Source organism: Lates calcarifer, linkage group LG21, assembly GCF_001640805.2.
Source record: "Lates calcarifer isolate ASB-BC8 linkage group LG21, TLL_Latcal_v3, whole genome shotgun sequence".
NCBI lineage: Eukaryota > Metazoa > Chordata > Actinopteri > Centropomidae > Lates > Lates calcarifer.
Window position 1 is genome coordinate 5,155,395 of NC_066853.1, and position 17,828 is coordinate 5,173,222.

General features: G+C 42.5%; 1 protein-coding gene across 1 annotated transcript in view; it reads left to right on the plus strand.

The window, feature by feature from the left end:
* clmpb (CXADR like membrane protein b) overlaps nucleotides 1-17,828 on the plus strand; it is a 64,827-nt gene that overhangs the window by 31,965 nt on the left and 15,034 nt on the right. Inside the window, exon 2 of the mRNA XM_018698949.2 lies at nucleotides 15,406-15,557. Within this exon, the coding sequence (XP_018554465.1) occupies nucleotides 15,406-15,557 (152 nt within the window). The remainder of the gene's footprint in view (nucleotides 1-15,405; nucleotides 15,558-17,828) is intronic.

Here is a 17,828-nt window from a genome sequence, read left to right on the forward strand (position 1 = left end):
TATCCACATACCACATGGTTATGCAGGTGCACTGATACACACACTATCTATGTATGGTGCACATGATGCACACAGACTAGCAGTGGTGACAGATCTCAGGTGGAACAAAATCCTCTGTCTCTCTGACTGACCTCCTCTTCTATCCCCCTATTAGCCTGGCTTCTCATGCGGAGCCACAAGTGTCACATCGCATCACTGGAAGGCACCACTAATAGAAATATTAATATGGGGAAGATGAGAGAGAAAAGCTTTTTTCGCCCCCTCTCTCTCTCTCCTTTTCCCCTCAGCAAACAGATTAGTACCTAATCCACCAGGGATAAGGGGAGATAAATTGTTCCTGATTGGCTGCATTGGGATAAATAAACACATGTCTGCTGCTGCAAATGGATCCGCACTGCAGAAGGCAATTTTTATCAAGTCATTTCATCTCATGTTTAGCCTTAAAATTGTGCTTCCTTTGAGATAATTGAATTCTGCCTGTGGGATAACTCCACTTGTTTTCCAATGCAGTTTTACTTATTTCAGGAGTTTTCTCAATACATCTTGAGATGAAAATACAATACGATAAATCAGAGCCAAAGCTTAAAGGAAACTTTTGACTTTTGAAACAAATTCATTTGTAGAGAATGCAAATTAAATTTCCTCAACCTTAAATGACTTTCAACACGGATCTTTAGCTCTTTCTTTAAGCATTGGTTATGGAGTTCAAGCCAGTGTTGCAGTTCAACGTGGACTCTTTGATATTTCTCTCAATATAAGATGCTTTTTTGTGGGCTTGCTTTTAACAAAGCTGCATTGCCACCTTGATCTCAGCTTTGGTGTTTTTACTCAAACCCTGCTACCTCTTCAGACAGAGTTAGTGGTTAGGGATGTGCTAGACCAGCATGTGGCACACAGGAGCAAATCTGAGATGTCTGAACAGTTTCTTCTTCTGGGCTCAGGGGAGAACATTGTCATCGTCCTGGCATTGGTCCAGCCATGCATGGCACAGGCATTATGTACTCTCGACTGAGCAGGTGCAATGCAGGGGCAAAAAGTGTGCTTTTACGGTGATGACTGTCTGTGTGTGTGTGTGTGTGTGTGTGTGTGTGTGTGTTGTACTGTAAGGCTGAGAGATAAGAGAGATGTAAGATAGATGATGATAATGGGGGATGGGGCAGTGGAGCTGGTGGTGGTGGTAACCTCACCCTTTAGGCTCCCGGCCTCCACCATTTCCCATGTGAGAGCAGACACACAGGGGATGGAGAGTGAGTTTTGAGATGCCTGTGTAGTGTAATTCACAGCAGAGATCAGAGGAGATGCTGTGTGGCCAGTGGCACATTTCCTCTGGAGCAGGGCTACATCTGCTTCCCCACCATAAGAGAGTTTCTCACAATTTATCTTAGGGACAACCTGGTATAATATTTGAACAGTTCCACCACTAAAGATAAGGCTAAGTGCTTATCTCAACATTTTATTAAGGAAGCTTTTGAGAGTGTATCTACCCAGAATTCCCCTGCCTGCTGGCTAGAGGTTTAAACCTGCTGTCCTAAGTTCCTAAAACAAGAAATTCATAATGACTTAAGAATATACCAGACTGCTTGTAAGTCACCTGACGTTGTCCAGACAGATGAGATGGAACCTGCAATTTTATCCTGGCTCTCTGACTCACTTTTCAAAATGATAATAGCTATGCTGGCACACCCATGCAAGTTCCAGGTTGCTTATACACTGAGGCCTTCTCCTGTGGTGAATGTTGCATGCTGCAACACATGGACACACAAGTACATGCCTGACCTGATGGAAAGTTAAAAAAATATATATATATATGTGTCGACATTCAAAATTTAGGCTAATGGGTGTCATTTTTATCAAATTTGTCATCACAGGAGAGATGGAGGCAGATGTAATGAGAGAAAATAGTTCGAAATGCAGCTGAGCTTCACTTTGTTATTTATTTGTTGTGCTGGTATAAATTGAAGAGAAAGTGTAGGATGAAAGAATTGCCTCCCTGAGTGAGCAGAACATTCTCAGTGGTGTGCCACATAAACCTTTCACTGGTCAGAGGCTGTTTTTAACCTTTGTGTGGGATCCAAAATGCCAAAGAGCCAAACATCTTTCATTAATCTCAAGACAAAAGCTCCTGCATCAGCACAACCTGCAGAGTGCCGGCAAAGTGAGAATCATAACCCGAACTTTTTGAGAAAAAAAAGAACCCACCAGGCCCAGGCTGCTCCCACCTCTGTTAGAGCACACTGCCTACACCGTTTTCCTCCTGCACCTTGTTCTTTTTCTAATTAGGAAGGAAATACTGCCAATGGCTGATGCATAAGGGACAAAGCACTTAGCATGTCTGGCCCTAACTAAGATTCTACATTCTGGTTCCTAAAATAAATCCATTTATTGCTCCCTCCTGGGTATGCTTTCTCATGCCTAAAAGGAGCACGATGTTGATTATAGCTTTAGCTGCCACACTCTGTAGACTACCCAAGCTTAAGCTGTGTGGCCAAATTTAAATGAAAGGACTGTGGGACATGAATTTGCATAATACACACATGGAGAAAAAGAGGGAGCTCGAAGGTAAAGCCTGAGATGTGAAGTGACTGTAAAATTAAAGTCCTGCTAGCTTCCCCCTACCAAAATATTCACCCCCAACATCCAGATGCTATAATGTGTTATATTACTACCTCAACTCAATGACATATCCTCAGATACACCTCATACTCATTCATCCTAATGTTTAATTCACTTGAAACTTCAGCACAGGGCATGTTTTCCCTTTTCCCTGCTTCCTTTTTCTCCATCTCCCTGTGGCGATGTCACAGGGGATTAAGTCACAGAGGCCAAGGGACTTGTTTATGATTCATCTGGAGGGAGGCTGGAGCCGGTAGTAGTACCCACAGGGCAGGCAGCTAGCAGGCTACATCCCCAGCTCCCTCGCTCTCCTGTGCACTAACACAGGACACTGAGCACCGAAAAGTGTCTAATGGCCCTCATAGAGATGACGTAGAGAGAGAATTCTTGTTAAGTCACATTACACATTTCAAGATGACGTAAATCTTTGATGTAAATCCCGCATCATGGTGCATAATATCAAAAGTGTATCAAGATTGCTCTTTTAGAAAGGCGATAAAGCATTAATGAATGCGTGTTTGTCATGTTACCTTCCTTTTGGTCAGAGGTCATTGTGTAATCATCTTTGTACATGTTGAATGGTTGGATGTCATATTGTTGTGCATTACTAAAAAGAACATATTCTCTGTATTTAAATCAGTTTATGATAAATACTAGGACAAGTCAGTGAAAAAAGTACAGATAATGTAAATTACTTTATGAGAGATGATGTATAAAAAATAACTATCTTGTAAAATGTTATTATTTTCTTATAATTTATTGATCTAAACTAAATTTGACTATAGTATTTTTTTTGTAGCATACCAGGTAGATTCAAATACAAAGTACTGGTGTAATGTGTTGCCCTCACTGATGACATTTGAATCTCCTCCAGCCCAGTCTGAACTGACTGCATGTCAGATTTTTAACAACCTGTTGGAGTTGATTAACTGCTATAATAAGTGCGTGTGCATTGTGGTGAGGTTTGTTTTTAATAAGGCGTCTCACAGTAGGTAAACCACAACCAGTGCTAAAGGTTAGTTTGAAACACATGTTCAACCACAAAACAAGCTCATCTCGTGCCAGGTTTTTCTATTGTTCCACTATTAGTCGTCTCCTTTGTTTGGAATGAAAAGTGGTTTGTTATTAGTGACAGACTACAGTAGAACAGTGTTATTCAACATCACTGTGCTGGTGTCAGGGGAACTAACATATTACTGCAGTTCAGTGGGACTTACTGTCTTCTTTTAATTGCTCTTTTAATTAACTTGTGTCTAGCCTTCGTCTTGTCAGAGGATGCCCGAGCTTGCCATTTAGCACAAGGTAATGAGATTAACCTCTCGTTGACCAAGCAAATGTAGATTACACATTATGACCAAATGAAATGAGCTGGGCTTTATTTACTCATGTGTACAGGCAGGCGGCAGGCAGGCGAGCCACAACTCTCTCAGCGGTAACATAGCTAAAATGTCAAGGGGATAGAGGGGAGTGTGTTTGGCATCGAGTCGAGAGTGTGGCCGACCAGCTGCATGGGGAAGGAAAGAGAAAGCAGCCCAGCGATGGAAAATGGTACTGAAATTCTCCCAGTCTGCCTTGCTATATCAGGAGAGGTGAATGCAGACAGTCGATGAAAACAGCCCACTAATCAGTCAGTCACACTCACACAAGTGTTAAGCTCCACACATAAACACAGACACACACCTACAGCATCCAAACTGTCTGTCTCATTCTCTTGCTGTTTTGCTCCTCACATTTACTCAGAAGGAATGTAAATGACACCCCCTCCCTCCATTTACACACACATGCATACAATGACATGACTTCCAGTGTAAAAGACTAAGCATACTAACTGGTCAAGGCAGGAGGAAACAACACGTGGCATGTTTGGCTGTTTTTCTCCCTCCTCTTTCCAAGTGGATTCTTGTTGAAATGACATTTATGACATTGCTCAACACTGACTGTAATGTCTGTGGACACAAACATGAACATTATGCCTCAGAGATCTTGAAAACAGAGTCATATCCTCTAAGTATTCAAGATTTATTTTTAACGCGCACACTACACCCTTAAAAGTGCATTGTTTTTTTTGGGTTACATGATACTTTATACGACCCCACACAGATATTCTCAAAGAGGCATTATTCAGTCAAGCATTATCCTAAAATATTTCTTCACACCAAAACAGGCCCCACTATTGTCCAAAATAAAAAAGGCATAGGAATTTTTCTGTAATTCAAACACTGATTTTTGAAATGAAATGTGTCCAAAAGCATCATGGCTTTTTTATTTCTTGTAATCCATATCAATACAGTGTCTAACTTCTGTATGATGCTAATAATTCTTGCTCCACAATTCTTGCAGATTGCCCTCATTTCCTTTGGCACATCAGTTAACAGTTTCCATGCCAATGTCCTACTTCAAACATCCTCAGCCACTGTACTCCCCTCGAAAGAACACAATGGGACATGACAGATTCCTCAGTGTTTTATAGGCAAATTCAGTCAAAATTCATCTTTAAAAGAGGACTGTGGATTTATTTTATAAGTGGAACTTCAAGAACTGGCTGTGCTTTATTGAGGAAACCTCTCCTGGGACGACCCAATTGCACAGACTTTGGTCATGACCTTCGCCCTGTTTTCTTCCTTGCCCGGGGTGTCACTGCAAGCGAATGTCCTTCTCCGAGCCGGAATAAGCTGCCTTGGCCCAGCTAGTGCCGCACCTCGTTTTAATCAGGCTTTGGGGAGTGAAATATGGGCCTGGCGAGCAAGCTGTACCCGAGCTCCATTCATCTGGTTTCAATCTTCTCTCCGCCCTCGGATGAGGCCGCGTGGGCATTCCTTTTCCAGACACTGGGGGGGTGGGAAGAAGTGTTGCTGAGCAGCACAAAGGGCAGGCTTATTTGTTTGGATGAGTGTGTGTGTGTGTGTGCGCGTGCGTGTGTTTGTGTTTGTATCACTGTTAAGAGCCTGCAACAAGCAGACAGGGACTAACTCTGGTTTCTTAAGAAAAGCTGCAAAGGCTTTTATATGGTGATCTTCTTCAGAAATGGACAAAAGGATTCATTTAGGACATTTAACACGTGAACATGTTTTTTGCTTTATTTTTTTATTGTTGAAATAAATGCATTCCACATACATTCTGTATGGAATATACTGTTTTTTATTAGATACAGCCCAAAGGCACATAACACACTGTGGATACTTGCTCTGTCTGTTTGTTCCACTACATGTCAAGTCAAGTCAAGTCAATTTTATTTATATAGCGCCAACTCACAACAGAAGTTATCTCGAGGCACTGTACATATAGAGCAGGTCTAGACCGTACTCTTTATCTACATGTTTACACACACATGTACAAATATACTGCACTGTAGGTGTGTTTTATGTGTGTGTGTGTGTGTGTGTGTGTGTGTGTGTGTGTGTGTATGTGTGTGTGTATACATACGTGTGTGCATGTGAATAAAGTTAGTATCCTGCATGAATGGGCTTAGCTAATCATAAGGACAGATGGTAGGTTGGTCCATTAGTTCTCCTAAATGAGCCTAAGTGAGGCCTTTCCTGGAAGCCTTGCAGCCCCTGTTGACCTCCCTGGTGATCATGCAGCCACCGCTCTGCCTCTGTCAGCTGCCCCACCCGTCAACACCTTTCAGTATACAGCTGCCAAAACAGACGTGGCATCAGCTCACCTCTGGGGAAATAGCAGCCATTGACGTGTCCTTCCTAGTCACAGGCTTGGATGGATAGGTTACCTCTTTGTCCTTTGCAGGAGCAGCAGCTACAGTGTGAACGACTGTAACAATGTCATCCTCTCATTTGTGTATTAGGTGTTTCCTGCTTTGTTATTTTCCGCTTAACCGATCGGGTAAAATGATATGTAGGATGCATACCATAGGACTGGCGACAGCGCTAATATGTCAGTGACGCAGTGCTGGGCGGATGGAGAGAGGGAGTTAGCGTCCCGTCTGTTTTCAATTAACTCATGAAATGTACAACATGGGAGCTGCTCTGTTGTATTCAGTTCCTATTCTCCCGTGGATCCAGCAACGTAAATTATCTTCTTTTCTGCGAACGGCTTCACTGTCTAACCCCAGGTGAACTTGGACTTTAAACAGTGACAAGAAATTGCAGTGACCTAAATAACTGAATTAAATCTGTGTATGCAGAGATGCGAGAAACAGGAGAAGAATAATAAGGTTAGTGTCCAGAATCCCCACACACTCCCCACTATGAGCTCCCAAAATGTAGTGCTTACATGTCCAGACTGGGGCTATCTCACAGTGCTTCTAAAACTGAGCTTTAGTGCTGCTCCAAATATAGCACTAGCTCTAGGCTTGTTTTCCTCCCATTCCACTTTTTCGTCTCGTGCCAGCAAACTTAACCATATAGCCTACTGTGGCTTTTATTGTCTTCCCACAAGTTGTTAAATGGTTCTTTGAAACACCATTGGGGTATTGAATTGCATTTAATAAAAGTCAGGGGTGTAGTACTTTATAGTGCATGAGGTAGATAGTATTTGAAGTTTTCATCGGTCTCACACTATTGTGAAGCATCCATCATCAGGGAGAGCCTGGGCGACCGCGATACATTCCACTTCCTGTGGTCATACACCTAGTCAGCTCTATTTTCAACCTAATGGACATAAAAAATTGCAGATTGCAGCAAAATGGACTTGGCAGCACAAAAGCTTATTAAGTATCGATCGGCTGAGGTCAGTGCCCATGTCCAGCTACTCCAACAATGTGAGAGGAGTTCGTTCACACGCTTGCCAGCCACAAATTGAGATTAGACCACATAAATAACCAGGGAAATTGAGGAGCATTTTGTGTCCTGGGGAACAGAGACCTGGTCCCCATGGTTGCCTGATGTTCCGAGAAAAGCTGTAGGAGAAAAAGGTTGTTTATATGTGCACTGTGGGCGTTATGGCTGTTTATATCATAGCTAGCCCATCTGTTCAAACTCCAGCAGTACTTTGCTGATATGATATCATGCCATACCAATGCCCACCAGGAAAGCTTTAAGTTGATCAGCAGCAGGCAAACCTGTCTTCTACAGTGCTTTAATGAATACAGCTCATCTTGTTTTCTCTGCACCATCTGTCAGCCATGCAGGGTCAAACAGAACTTGAACTCAATGAAGAATAGCATTCCACTGTGTTGTCTTTACTGTGGTGTCTGCACCTACACCAGAGAGCTCTGTGATGAATATTTTCTGCTCTTATTCACAAAGCCATGCCAAGAAAAATACCTTAATGCCACACAGACCTAGAATATGCTCAGCCCTGGGACAAAAGCTTGTTGAAAACGAAGGAATAGGAAAAATGTTTTATGCAGGAATGGAAGCAAAGTTTTCTTTGTGAGGGAAACCAAATTTGATTTCTGTCAAAGCAAATATAATTTTCCTAACTGGATTTGGAGTTGTTTTCTTTTGATAGCCCAAATCACTGACTTACTACTTTGAAACCAAGCAAAGTTTTCTCTTCAGTCTCAGACACATGCTAGTGAAAATGATGTTCTTGGCAAAGAAAAAAACGGGTTTCATTTCAGAATGAAGCATTTTTTGTGTGTGTCAAAGGACTCACTCTCCTCTGTCCTCCATTAAAATGTGTTTTCTCAGTGGGGGGATGGCAGGTTTATTCAAGGCTGTGTGCATGTGCTCCAGGGAGGATGTGCCCTTTATACACACGCACGTACCCACACACAGCTTCAGTGATAAGTTTCCGCAAGATGTCAACTCTCCCTCCTCTTTGCTGCATTCTTCTCCATAGTCTCAGATTTGGAGACGGTCATGCAGAACAAAGTGAATGTGCACACACGCTGGTTTGTTTAGGCTTTGCCAGATGTTGGGAGGATCCCTTGCTGCAGCAAAATAGAGAGGTCACTGTCCAAGCCCCATTTAACTGAAGCGTGTTATCTGGTGCAAAACAGACCATTTGACATTTGGACCTTGTTCAGTCTCGACACATTAAAGGGAGGAAAAAATTGTCTTGAATGGTGTTTTTTGAAGCTGAATTTAACTCTGTAAAACGGTTTAACGCCACACAAGCTTCTGGAGATTATTCTGCAAGTCAGGCTGAAGTCTCTAAGATGCATTGCTGTAATTAACATTTTAAATGGGGACCGTCCTTTCCAAAATGATGAATTGGTTTTTAATTAAAAAAGAAAAAAAACTTCCAGCCAATGACAATCACTGTTTTCTTTGTGCAAGAGACTGGAGTTTGTCTAAGTCTTTACTACTTGTCACTCTTTCCACTTGGTCACGTGTCTAGCTGTGGAAAGAATTAAATGTCAGAGTGCATACAGTACTGTGCAGTGTCTCAGTGTTCTTTTTCTTTTTCAATATACTGTAAATGCTCATTGTGCTCATTTTTGGAGTTTTTGTAAAGAGAACCCAAACCCAGAATCGTAAACTGGATGGATGGTAAAAGCAAGCGGACAGGCAGCATTTGTCATGCAGGTTGGTTAAAGTTTTGCATGAGAATGAGAGAAAGAATGAAAGTGTAACCCCTTATGAGAAGCTTTGTGCTCTTTGGACCGTTTCAGGCCAAAACCAGAAGATTTATGGAGCAGCCATAGCATCTTGGACAGCTACACCCATGAATGCGAGTGACGCCACCAGATGCACTGTTGATAAGATGTGTATAGCACTGTAAGCAGGTTTCACTGACTCTCCCTCGGGGAATGGTGCAATTAGCTTTTTTCCCCATCTCCTCCCTGCTTCCTTATTTTGCAGAGGGAAAATGCAGAATACTTTGGGGGAATTAAAAGTGCTTGTCGTGAAACTGATTTCGGATCTATTTTGGTGATCTGTCAGTGGGATGGCGTCCCTATTGCTCGACATGACAGCAATGACAGGGCCATGAAAGGAATGCTAATGAAGGCAATAAGAGCACTACGAGGTGAACATTTACCACAGGGCCTTACATTATTCAGACCTTGGTGGTATTTCATCTCCTTTTTCCCATTCCCATTGGTCCCCTCTCTCTTTTCCCATTTGCCACCTCCCTCCAGGTTCAAGGGATTATTGTGGGAATGATTCTTTTCCTTCTTTTCCTCCTCAAACCCACCCATTACCGCTCCAGCCAGAGTTCTTAGAAACCTCTCATCAAAGATGAACATGAACAGGATGGCCGTCACTTTTACAAGTTTTCCTTTCAAGTGACTTATTCTTCTTGTGACCCTATAGTACTATGGATAATGGAAATATAAAATGTGACACTTTGAAGCTAAATAGCATAAAACCAATAAGATTTTTTTCCTTTCTTATTATGTCATGATTATTTTAATTTCTATGTTTAATAGTTAGCTGGCTAATGCAGTATGGCTGTCTTAGGTGATAATGGAGGTGATACAGTCTCTTTTTTTGTGAGATTTCAGCTGTGTCTTACAGATGTCATTCATCAATAAATGATACAATGTCAGTAAAATCGTACTAGCTGCTTGTCAGTTGGATGTGCTTCTTGAGGGGACACAAAAATAACAAGTTGTGGTAAGATAATCATGAAGTAGTGACATATTTCAAGCAACAGTTCTTACTATACCTTACACAAGGGTGGTACAGTAATAAGTAATGAGGAAGAAGGAAAGAGTTATTCAGGAACTACTTGTAAGATATTTCTAATTAGCAGTTAGGTCTTATTTGTTCCTTACTCATTTCTTGGTAATGACTGTATGTACCTTACTATAAAGTGTTACCGACAAAGGCTCTGTGTCAGCAGAAAGGAGCGTTGGTCGCTGGGTGTGAGGCAAGGAGGATTATGGGATTTTATCCCATCAAAGCGCCAGCCTCCAGTCAGGGAAAAAACAGCCCCTTTGATTTTCACAGGAGCAATATATTCATGAGTTGGACCTTGAAACTACAAGGAGACTAGTGTAGTGTGCCATATGCAAAACATGTGTTTTAATGGGGCATGATAACTTGGTACATTTAAAGAGACTTACCCCTTAAGAAGCTTTAATTAAAAAGCGAGTTGTGGCTTCAAGAATAAAGGACTTGCTGCAAGAGTGTGTATGGGGGTTGTTTTTATAGGCGCTCGGTTTCCACTAACAACTGGAGGCGGCCTCTTGTCTGCTGAGACATCTGAGGATTTCATGGCGTTTCAAGCTAGTCTTGTCTCCAAATCCTAAAAGATATCGAGAGGAAAGGGCAAGATGTAACCTCCTGTCTGTGAATCTGTGCCACATTGGTGGTATTTATTATGTATATGTTTGGCATTTGAATAACCAATTCAGGTCACACGAGTGCTGTATGTACTACTAGTGGGAGCAGACACAGCCTTTTAAACAGCACGCTGAGCTGTGAGTATTTCACTCTTGTCTCATCAGCCCTGTGAGCCCTCTCAGCATGTCCCCAAGTCAGCTAAAAACTAGCTTTATATCAGCAATAAGAATGGATGAATTGTATATTCGCCATGTCAGATTTTGCTGGTTACATGCATGAAGTCCTATATTTTAGAGAATTTGTATGGAGCCCAAAAATGTCTCTTTCACCCACATTTTATCCTTGATACACCAGTAGTTGACAGAAGATAAAACAGTTCTTGTTCAGATTGGCAGGGGCGGAGATGATTGTTACTTTTGCCTGCTTCACTGAGGCTATACACGTTACTCAAATGTGACTCAAGACTGTATGCCTGATGACAGCTGTATTCCAAATCATAGGTTTGTGTTCTGAGGCGCTGATTTACTGTCAGCAAAAGATAGTCCCTCACATCTCTTGTTATGCAGACAGGCAGCAGTAGAAGTGCCTTTGTGACAGCGCATGTGTTCCCATAAAGCATGCATCATACACACCAGCAGTCACGCATCTACATACAATGTAGATGGGCGCACATGTATGCTATACAGAAAACCCAGCGTGGATGCACACTACAGGAAATTGCCGACAGAAATAAAACAGTGATACCACCAATCTTTTTCTCCTTTTGTGCATCTGTGCAACTTTTGTCTAAAACCACCTTTGTGATGGTATAATCCTTCCTCCACACCAGTGACTTACAGCAAGTGCTCAAAATAAGGCACTGCACCATCCCTCCACCCCTCCTTCAACCCATTTTTTTCTGTTCTTTCACCACCACCCCACCACCCCCAATCTCTTGCTGTCCCTCTCCCCCTTTCTGATCTGCTGCGTTTGAGTACCAGAGGTCATAAGCTTTGGACATGGAAAAGGCCCCAGCCAGACCGATGTGCTGACAGAGGGGATATGGGGCTTGACTTTGGGCAGTGTGAAAGATCCAGGCCTGCCTTGTTTGTCTGTCTGTCCGTCTCACTGGCCACACTATAATAAGATTGCAGGGCTCTGTAAGGCGGATTTACTGGAGCACAACTCCCCCTAGGGCCTTTTCATAGAAATTGGTTCCTCCATATTTCACCCTAGCCTCTCACTCTCTCTCTTTGTCAAATGTGTCTATCGTTCTCTCTCTCACACTCCCTCTCTCTTACTAAACCTCTGGTGTTAGTTCCCACTTTCTTTTGTTAATTATGATATGCTTCTTTCCTTTCTTTCTGTGGGTTAATATTGAACTTTGCCACAAATGGAAGCATGAAGCTGAGCCAAACGGAGCTGAGAAAAGCAGATACAATGGAGGAGAAAGAGAGTTGGAGGATATGGCATGGGATGTGGCACCAGTTACCATATCACAAGTCCTCTCCACATTTATCTCTCCCTCAAGATGGCCATGTTTATTTAGATGGTCTTTCCTGTGTCCCTATGGAATCTCATAAAGACATGTGAATGGTTGCACACCGCTGTGACCAGGAATCTTATCTAGGTTTAAACTAATATGGTTCACAGTTTCTATTTGTGGGTCACCTTACTATAAGTTTAAAGCCAAGGTCAGGAACCAAAAACACGACTGACAATTCCATTTTTCATACTCTGTCTGTGTAGCTGCCACAGACATGGATTCTGTTGAGTCTCATAGTTGATGTTGACACAAATGATGGGGTCTTGCAGTCCAACCATCCCAGCTGTGCACACGGTGAATGAGGCCAATCCAAATGCGAGCGCAAACTCACATCAAGGCGAGCTTATTTTGGGAGCACTGTGTCATCCATTCCACAGCACAAAAGCCCCTCTGCAAGACCATAAATAAGTGGGAAAGTGGGGAGCAGCGACCGTATATCGTATACTAACCAACCCTCCGCCAATCTGTCTGCCAATTTTTTCTGGCAAAAATGAAGACGATTTTCTTTCCATCACAGATACAGCATATTTGCCTTTTTTCTGTGAAATACAAACAATTTATGGCACTCGAAGCCTCACTGTTGGGCAATGAAGCACAGTTTTGACATCCGTATTGCCAGAGTTTGTGAGCTGACCCCAGTAATTGTTTTTAAGGTCAATTTAAAGTCAGCTGGAGAAAAGTCAAGTACTTTGAGTGAACAAAGATTCCAATTCCCCGTTTTCTTCGGTCACCCTGGCCCTATCTATCTTGCACATGAACTCTTACATTTACAGAACCTACAGTTGAAGCGATGGGCAGTTAAGGATGAGGTGGTAGGTGAGAAAGGAAGCAGGGATTTCTTATCAGGCCTGCTACGCAGTGCCAGGTTCAGCCCCGGGCTGCTGATGAGTGTGGGAGCACTGATTACAGAGGCTAGCCAAGGAGCCAAAGGGAGACCGTGGGCCCAGGTCTCCCATCAGACCCCTGTGCCACCATCAAGCATTAACTCGCACCATTAGATCCAACTGGCTGCACACACACACACACACACACACACACACGGTTTGATCACTCTTCCTCTTCAGTATTCTTTATACTGCAAAGCTCTCTCCCTCTCTTCTCTGACATCCAAACTAATATCAGTGGGGAGTCCACAAGATGAATGACCCTGCAAATTCTGCATTAAAAAGTCATAAACGGGGATACCTTCAGGGTCCAGGAGTTCCTCTGTGTGGAGGGGTGGCCCTTATTTTTCTGCTGACTAATGATTTGAACCGAGCAGGTGGTCCAACAGAGCAGACGGACCTCAGCAATTCGTCCTGTCAGTACTGGACTTCCAACGGGGCACACAAACACTCTCACGCCAACTGTGAAGTGCTCTCTCTCTGTCCAACTGGTGAATGCCAATTGGAAACCTTAAATTTGACTGACACTGAGTAGCCCAGAGCTCGGGTTTATAGTCCAAGGCTCACAAAGTAGAGATGGAGCTTAAACAAAACTTAAAGAACTGCTGAAATCCACCAGATGATGTCATCTGTGTGGGTGAAGCTCTGGTGGAGGATGTGGTTTTTGTGAGCCCACTCTTTGCCTCTGTGTCCTGTGTCAGCACTGACTCATTGTTTTCACAGTACAGAGCTGACATTTTCATTGGCCCAAAGATCACTTATGGGACAGGGTGTTGGCTCCTGTGAGGCTGGACCAGTGAACAAGTGGACAGGCGCCCAGTGAGTGCTGATGCATTCATAGGCCACATTTGGCCTCCTGTGGAACAACTGACAACATGTCATTGTGTCTGCAGAGCACCAAAGCATTCTTTCAATGACTAGCTGTGGGTTGAATCACCGCACCGCAGACACAGCACCTGTGAACGTACATAGTTGTTGTTCAAATATGTGTCCCGCACCATGATATGTATTTATTCTGTGCAAACAGAAGAAAATATTGAACATCTGAGCACCTATTAAGCAGCGTGACAATGAAAAGGAGATATAACAATATTTACACAACTGTACATTCCTGCACAATTCAAAATGAGCATCTGCTGGGCTTGATAACTTCATTTTAGGGCCTCAGGATCCACCGGAGCTATTGACTCATTCTGCAATTAAATTAAAGGCAGGTAGTTAAGTTAAATGTTGTAGAGCCAAAAATATCTGTCACATATGAGTCCATAAGCTCAGTGGAGCTCTGCAGTATTGTACAGTGTTTCTACCAGGCTGAGGGAGTCGAATATCTCAGCAGTTCACCACCACCGCTCTAGACGCACACAAACACACACACACACCATCCATAGCTTCAGCTTCCAGCAACCCCCGTGACGCCTCTGGCTAATTCCCCTCAAGCCTGCAGAGCTGTCCAGCATCCTCCAATAAATTAGCCTTGCTGCTCCCCTACTGAGACTCAGGCCCTGACAGTCTGGCTGGTGCCCAAAGTCACTTGCTTGTGCACACACTGTGCACACTACTTTTTACCGCAGTCCAAACTCTTCACTGAGTAGATTGTGCATTTTTTGGTTTGTTTTTGGTATTTGTGTCATTACCACTGCATGATTCATTTGCAATAGCTGTGGGAGGAGTATTATCTCAAACTTGTTTCCATTTTGTCTTCTCATGACAATAGAAAAGTGGGCAGAGCTGGTTTAGAAACTTTTAGTTATTCAAGTGACTCAGTAATTGTATCTCTTCAGTCTCACAGCAGAATTGTTCAAATGTAAGCAGTGCAGCTCCTCAGTTGTCAGAGGTTCTGTATCCCTTCCCAGGCCACAGCTCCCCAAAGCTGTTGCTGTGAATAAGAATGTGCTCTTTGACTGCCCTTGTCAAAAGGGGTTAACAGAAAGATCACCATAATACCTCTCTCTCTCTGACCTCTTATACCAAACTATACTTCCTGTAAAAAAGAATCCCCAGTCTGTCTCTCTTCAATGTCTGGGTGTGACATATCTCAACATCTGTCAGATAGTGATTGGGATTCTGGGTCATATCTCTCACTGCGTCTTCCGTCTCTGTTTCCTCTATCAGTTTGGTTTTGCTTCCTATCTGCAGAGTCCGCCTCTTGTCTTAAGTTTGGATCGAGCTAGTGTACCAATCTGACATCTCTCTAACTCTCCTTCTCCCTTTTTCCCCCTCTTCCCTTCTCTGTCTTTCTCTCCCTCAGTTCTGTTCGGCCTGCTGTCGGTGAGTGCCCAGACGGAGATGAAGAAGGTTGTTGGGGACAATGCCACCTTACCATGCCACCACCAGTTCCCGTCATCCAACTCTCTTGACATCGAGTGGCTACTGCAGAAACCAAACTCTAAACAGAGAGTGGTGAGATAAGATTCCTTTTGCTTTTTAACTTATTCCAACATTTCCACATGTGGTGTGTCAGTACATTGATTCCATTGCCAGCAAGATCACAAGATCAAAAAAGTTAAAACTGTTCTTATGCTATGGGCAAAACATAAACACAAGAACAATTTAAACACAGTTTTCCTGGCCTGCAAGTTACAAAGTCTGTAACCCTAGACTTACATAACGGCAATGGGAACATTTGTGCTAAAACAGAAACTTCTGTCTTATGCTGCTGTAATTTTTTTTACCTGCCTTACATATATCTTTTCCCCCTCCTTTTTCAGCCCTCTCTCTCACTCTTCAGCACACACTTTTTTATGTTTCCTCCATTTGGGTCATGCTGATTGATTTCCAACAGGAGCCATAATAGTTGCACATTAACTCAATGCCTAAAGTTACTGTGGCACTTCAGGTTTTAGTGCCTTCCACAAAGGAACAATCATGTTGCAGAATGTTCCCCAGCTCATTCTGTAGCTGTAACCTTGGACCCTTTACTCTTATCTTTTTCTAGAGCATAAAGGGGATAAACACCAGAACAACTTGGCAACTTGAATTTAGAATTTTTACATTTCCAAACCTTTAAGAACGTTTTCAGCACTTTTCATCTGCAAAGTTGCTGTTCATCAGCTCGTTAGCATAACTAACACCACTGTAGCCTGACATTTGGAATGTTTTCAGCAAGATGGAAATCACTTACTCAAGCTCACGTTAGCTAACAGACGGAGCTGCACTACTCCTGTATTTCTCCTTAAAAAACTTCACGAGAGACACCAGGCTCTCTAGAGATTTTCCTGGACAGCACTTAACCAACACACAACAGCTGTGGTTCGACTGAGACTCCTTTATAAGTTCTGAAGAAGGCACACTGTTTCCAAAACATAAGTTTATTGAACTGAAGTCTACACTGCATGTGATATGCATATAATTTACAAAGCAACTCATAATAAGATTGAAATACATATGAGGATATTAAGCATCTGTTATATACTCGCAGTCTTCTATCTACAATTTTACATGTGTAACTATTTTATGTTGCTTTGAAATACATAATTATGATACTACATGTTCTGCTATGCTCAGAAAATACTCAACTTACAGTGATATTTCTTTGGGTTTCCTTTGCTGAAAGCTTGAAACTACGCAAAATCAGTCAATGGCAGCTGACTCTAGACTTTATCATAACTTCCAGCCTGAAGCAGCAGCTGGCTGAAAGTCTTTAAATGTCCTTAACTCCACGTTTGTTCGTGCACTGATGTGTTGGCTAGCAGAGAAAAGTGTATTACTGTTAGAAAGAGAGGAAAAAGAGAGGGTGAGAAGGAGAAACAGAGGGGCTAGAAATGAAAGAAAAGGGAAAACAAGTGTCTTACGCTTTGATGATTCAGAGGGGGGCTGCCACATTGCAATGAATATTTAACAGGAAGATAACATTGAAGGCGCCATTAATTAAAATCAAACGTCTGAAAATTTGATTAGGAAAGAGCCTGCGCCTGTAGCTGAATGAATAAATCATTCTTTTGTTCTACTGGAAGGCCGTGTTGAGAGGGAAAGAGCATCTTGTCAACATTTAGCCTCTGTTAGCAAATGTACAGACGACATGTGTCAAGGACACAGAGGGGCTAGAGACAGGACATGTATGTAGATGACCAAAATTCATCTAAACCCATCAAGATGGATAGGAAAAGACTGGCTCCTGCTTTTCACTGTGCAGATCTGCAACCATAAGCACAGTTACTCAAAAAATGTGTGTTACTATAGCGACAGCTGTGGCACAGACCTAGAATGATGTAAGTTTCCAAAAAGTTTAAAACAATAAAAAGTAGGCTGCTTAAAGCTGAACTTCTTACCTTTCCACAAATTAACATCCTTTCTTGAAAAACACACCAGCAGCAGTGTGACATTGTATTACTGTATGCTGTTTCAGTGCAAAATTGCTGCCCCTCCAGCACACAATTTTGAACAAGCTTTATTGATATTTATTACCAATTGTCACGGACCCAGAGTGAGACTGAGAGAGTTTCTACAACAATGGCAAATACGACATTGCTCACATTGTTCTCTTCTTCCTCTGCATTCACTACACAGATAGATACATTAATGATATATTAAAAATCATTATGGACAGCAGTTTGAAAACAAAACTTAAATGTTTGAATGTACTCTTGGTTTGTGTGTAATCTGGTTTGTTCCTCCTTCATCAGAGAACAGGTGATGAGCTATCATGTAACTATCATGTTTTAAACAAAATAC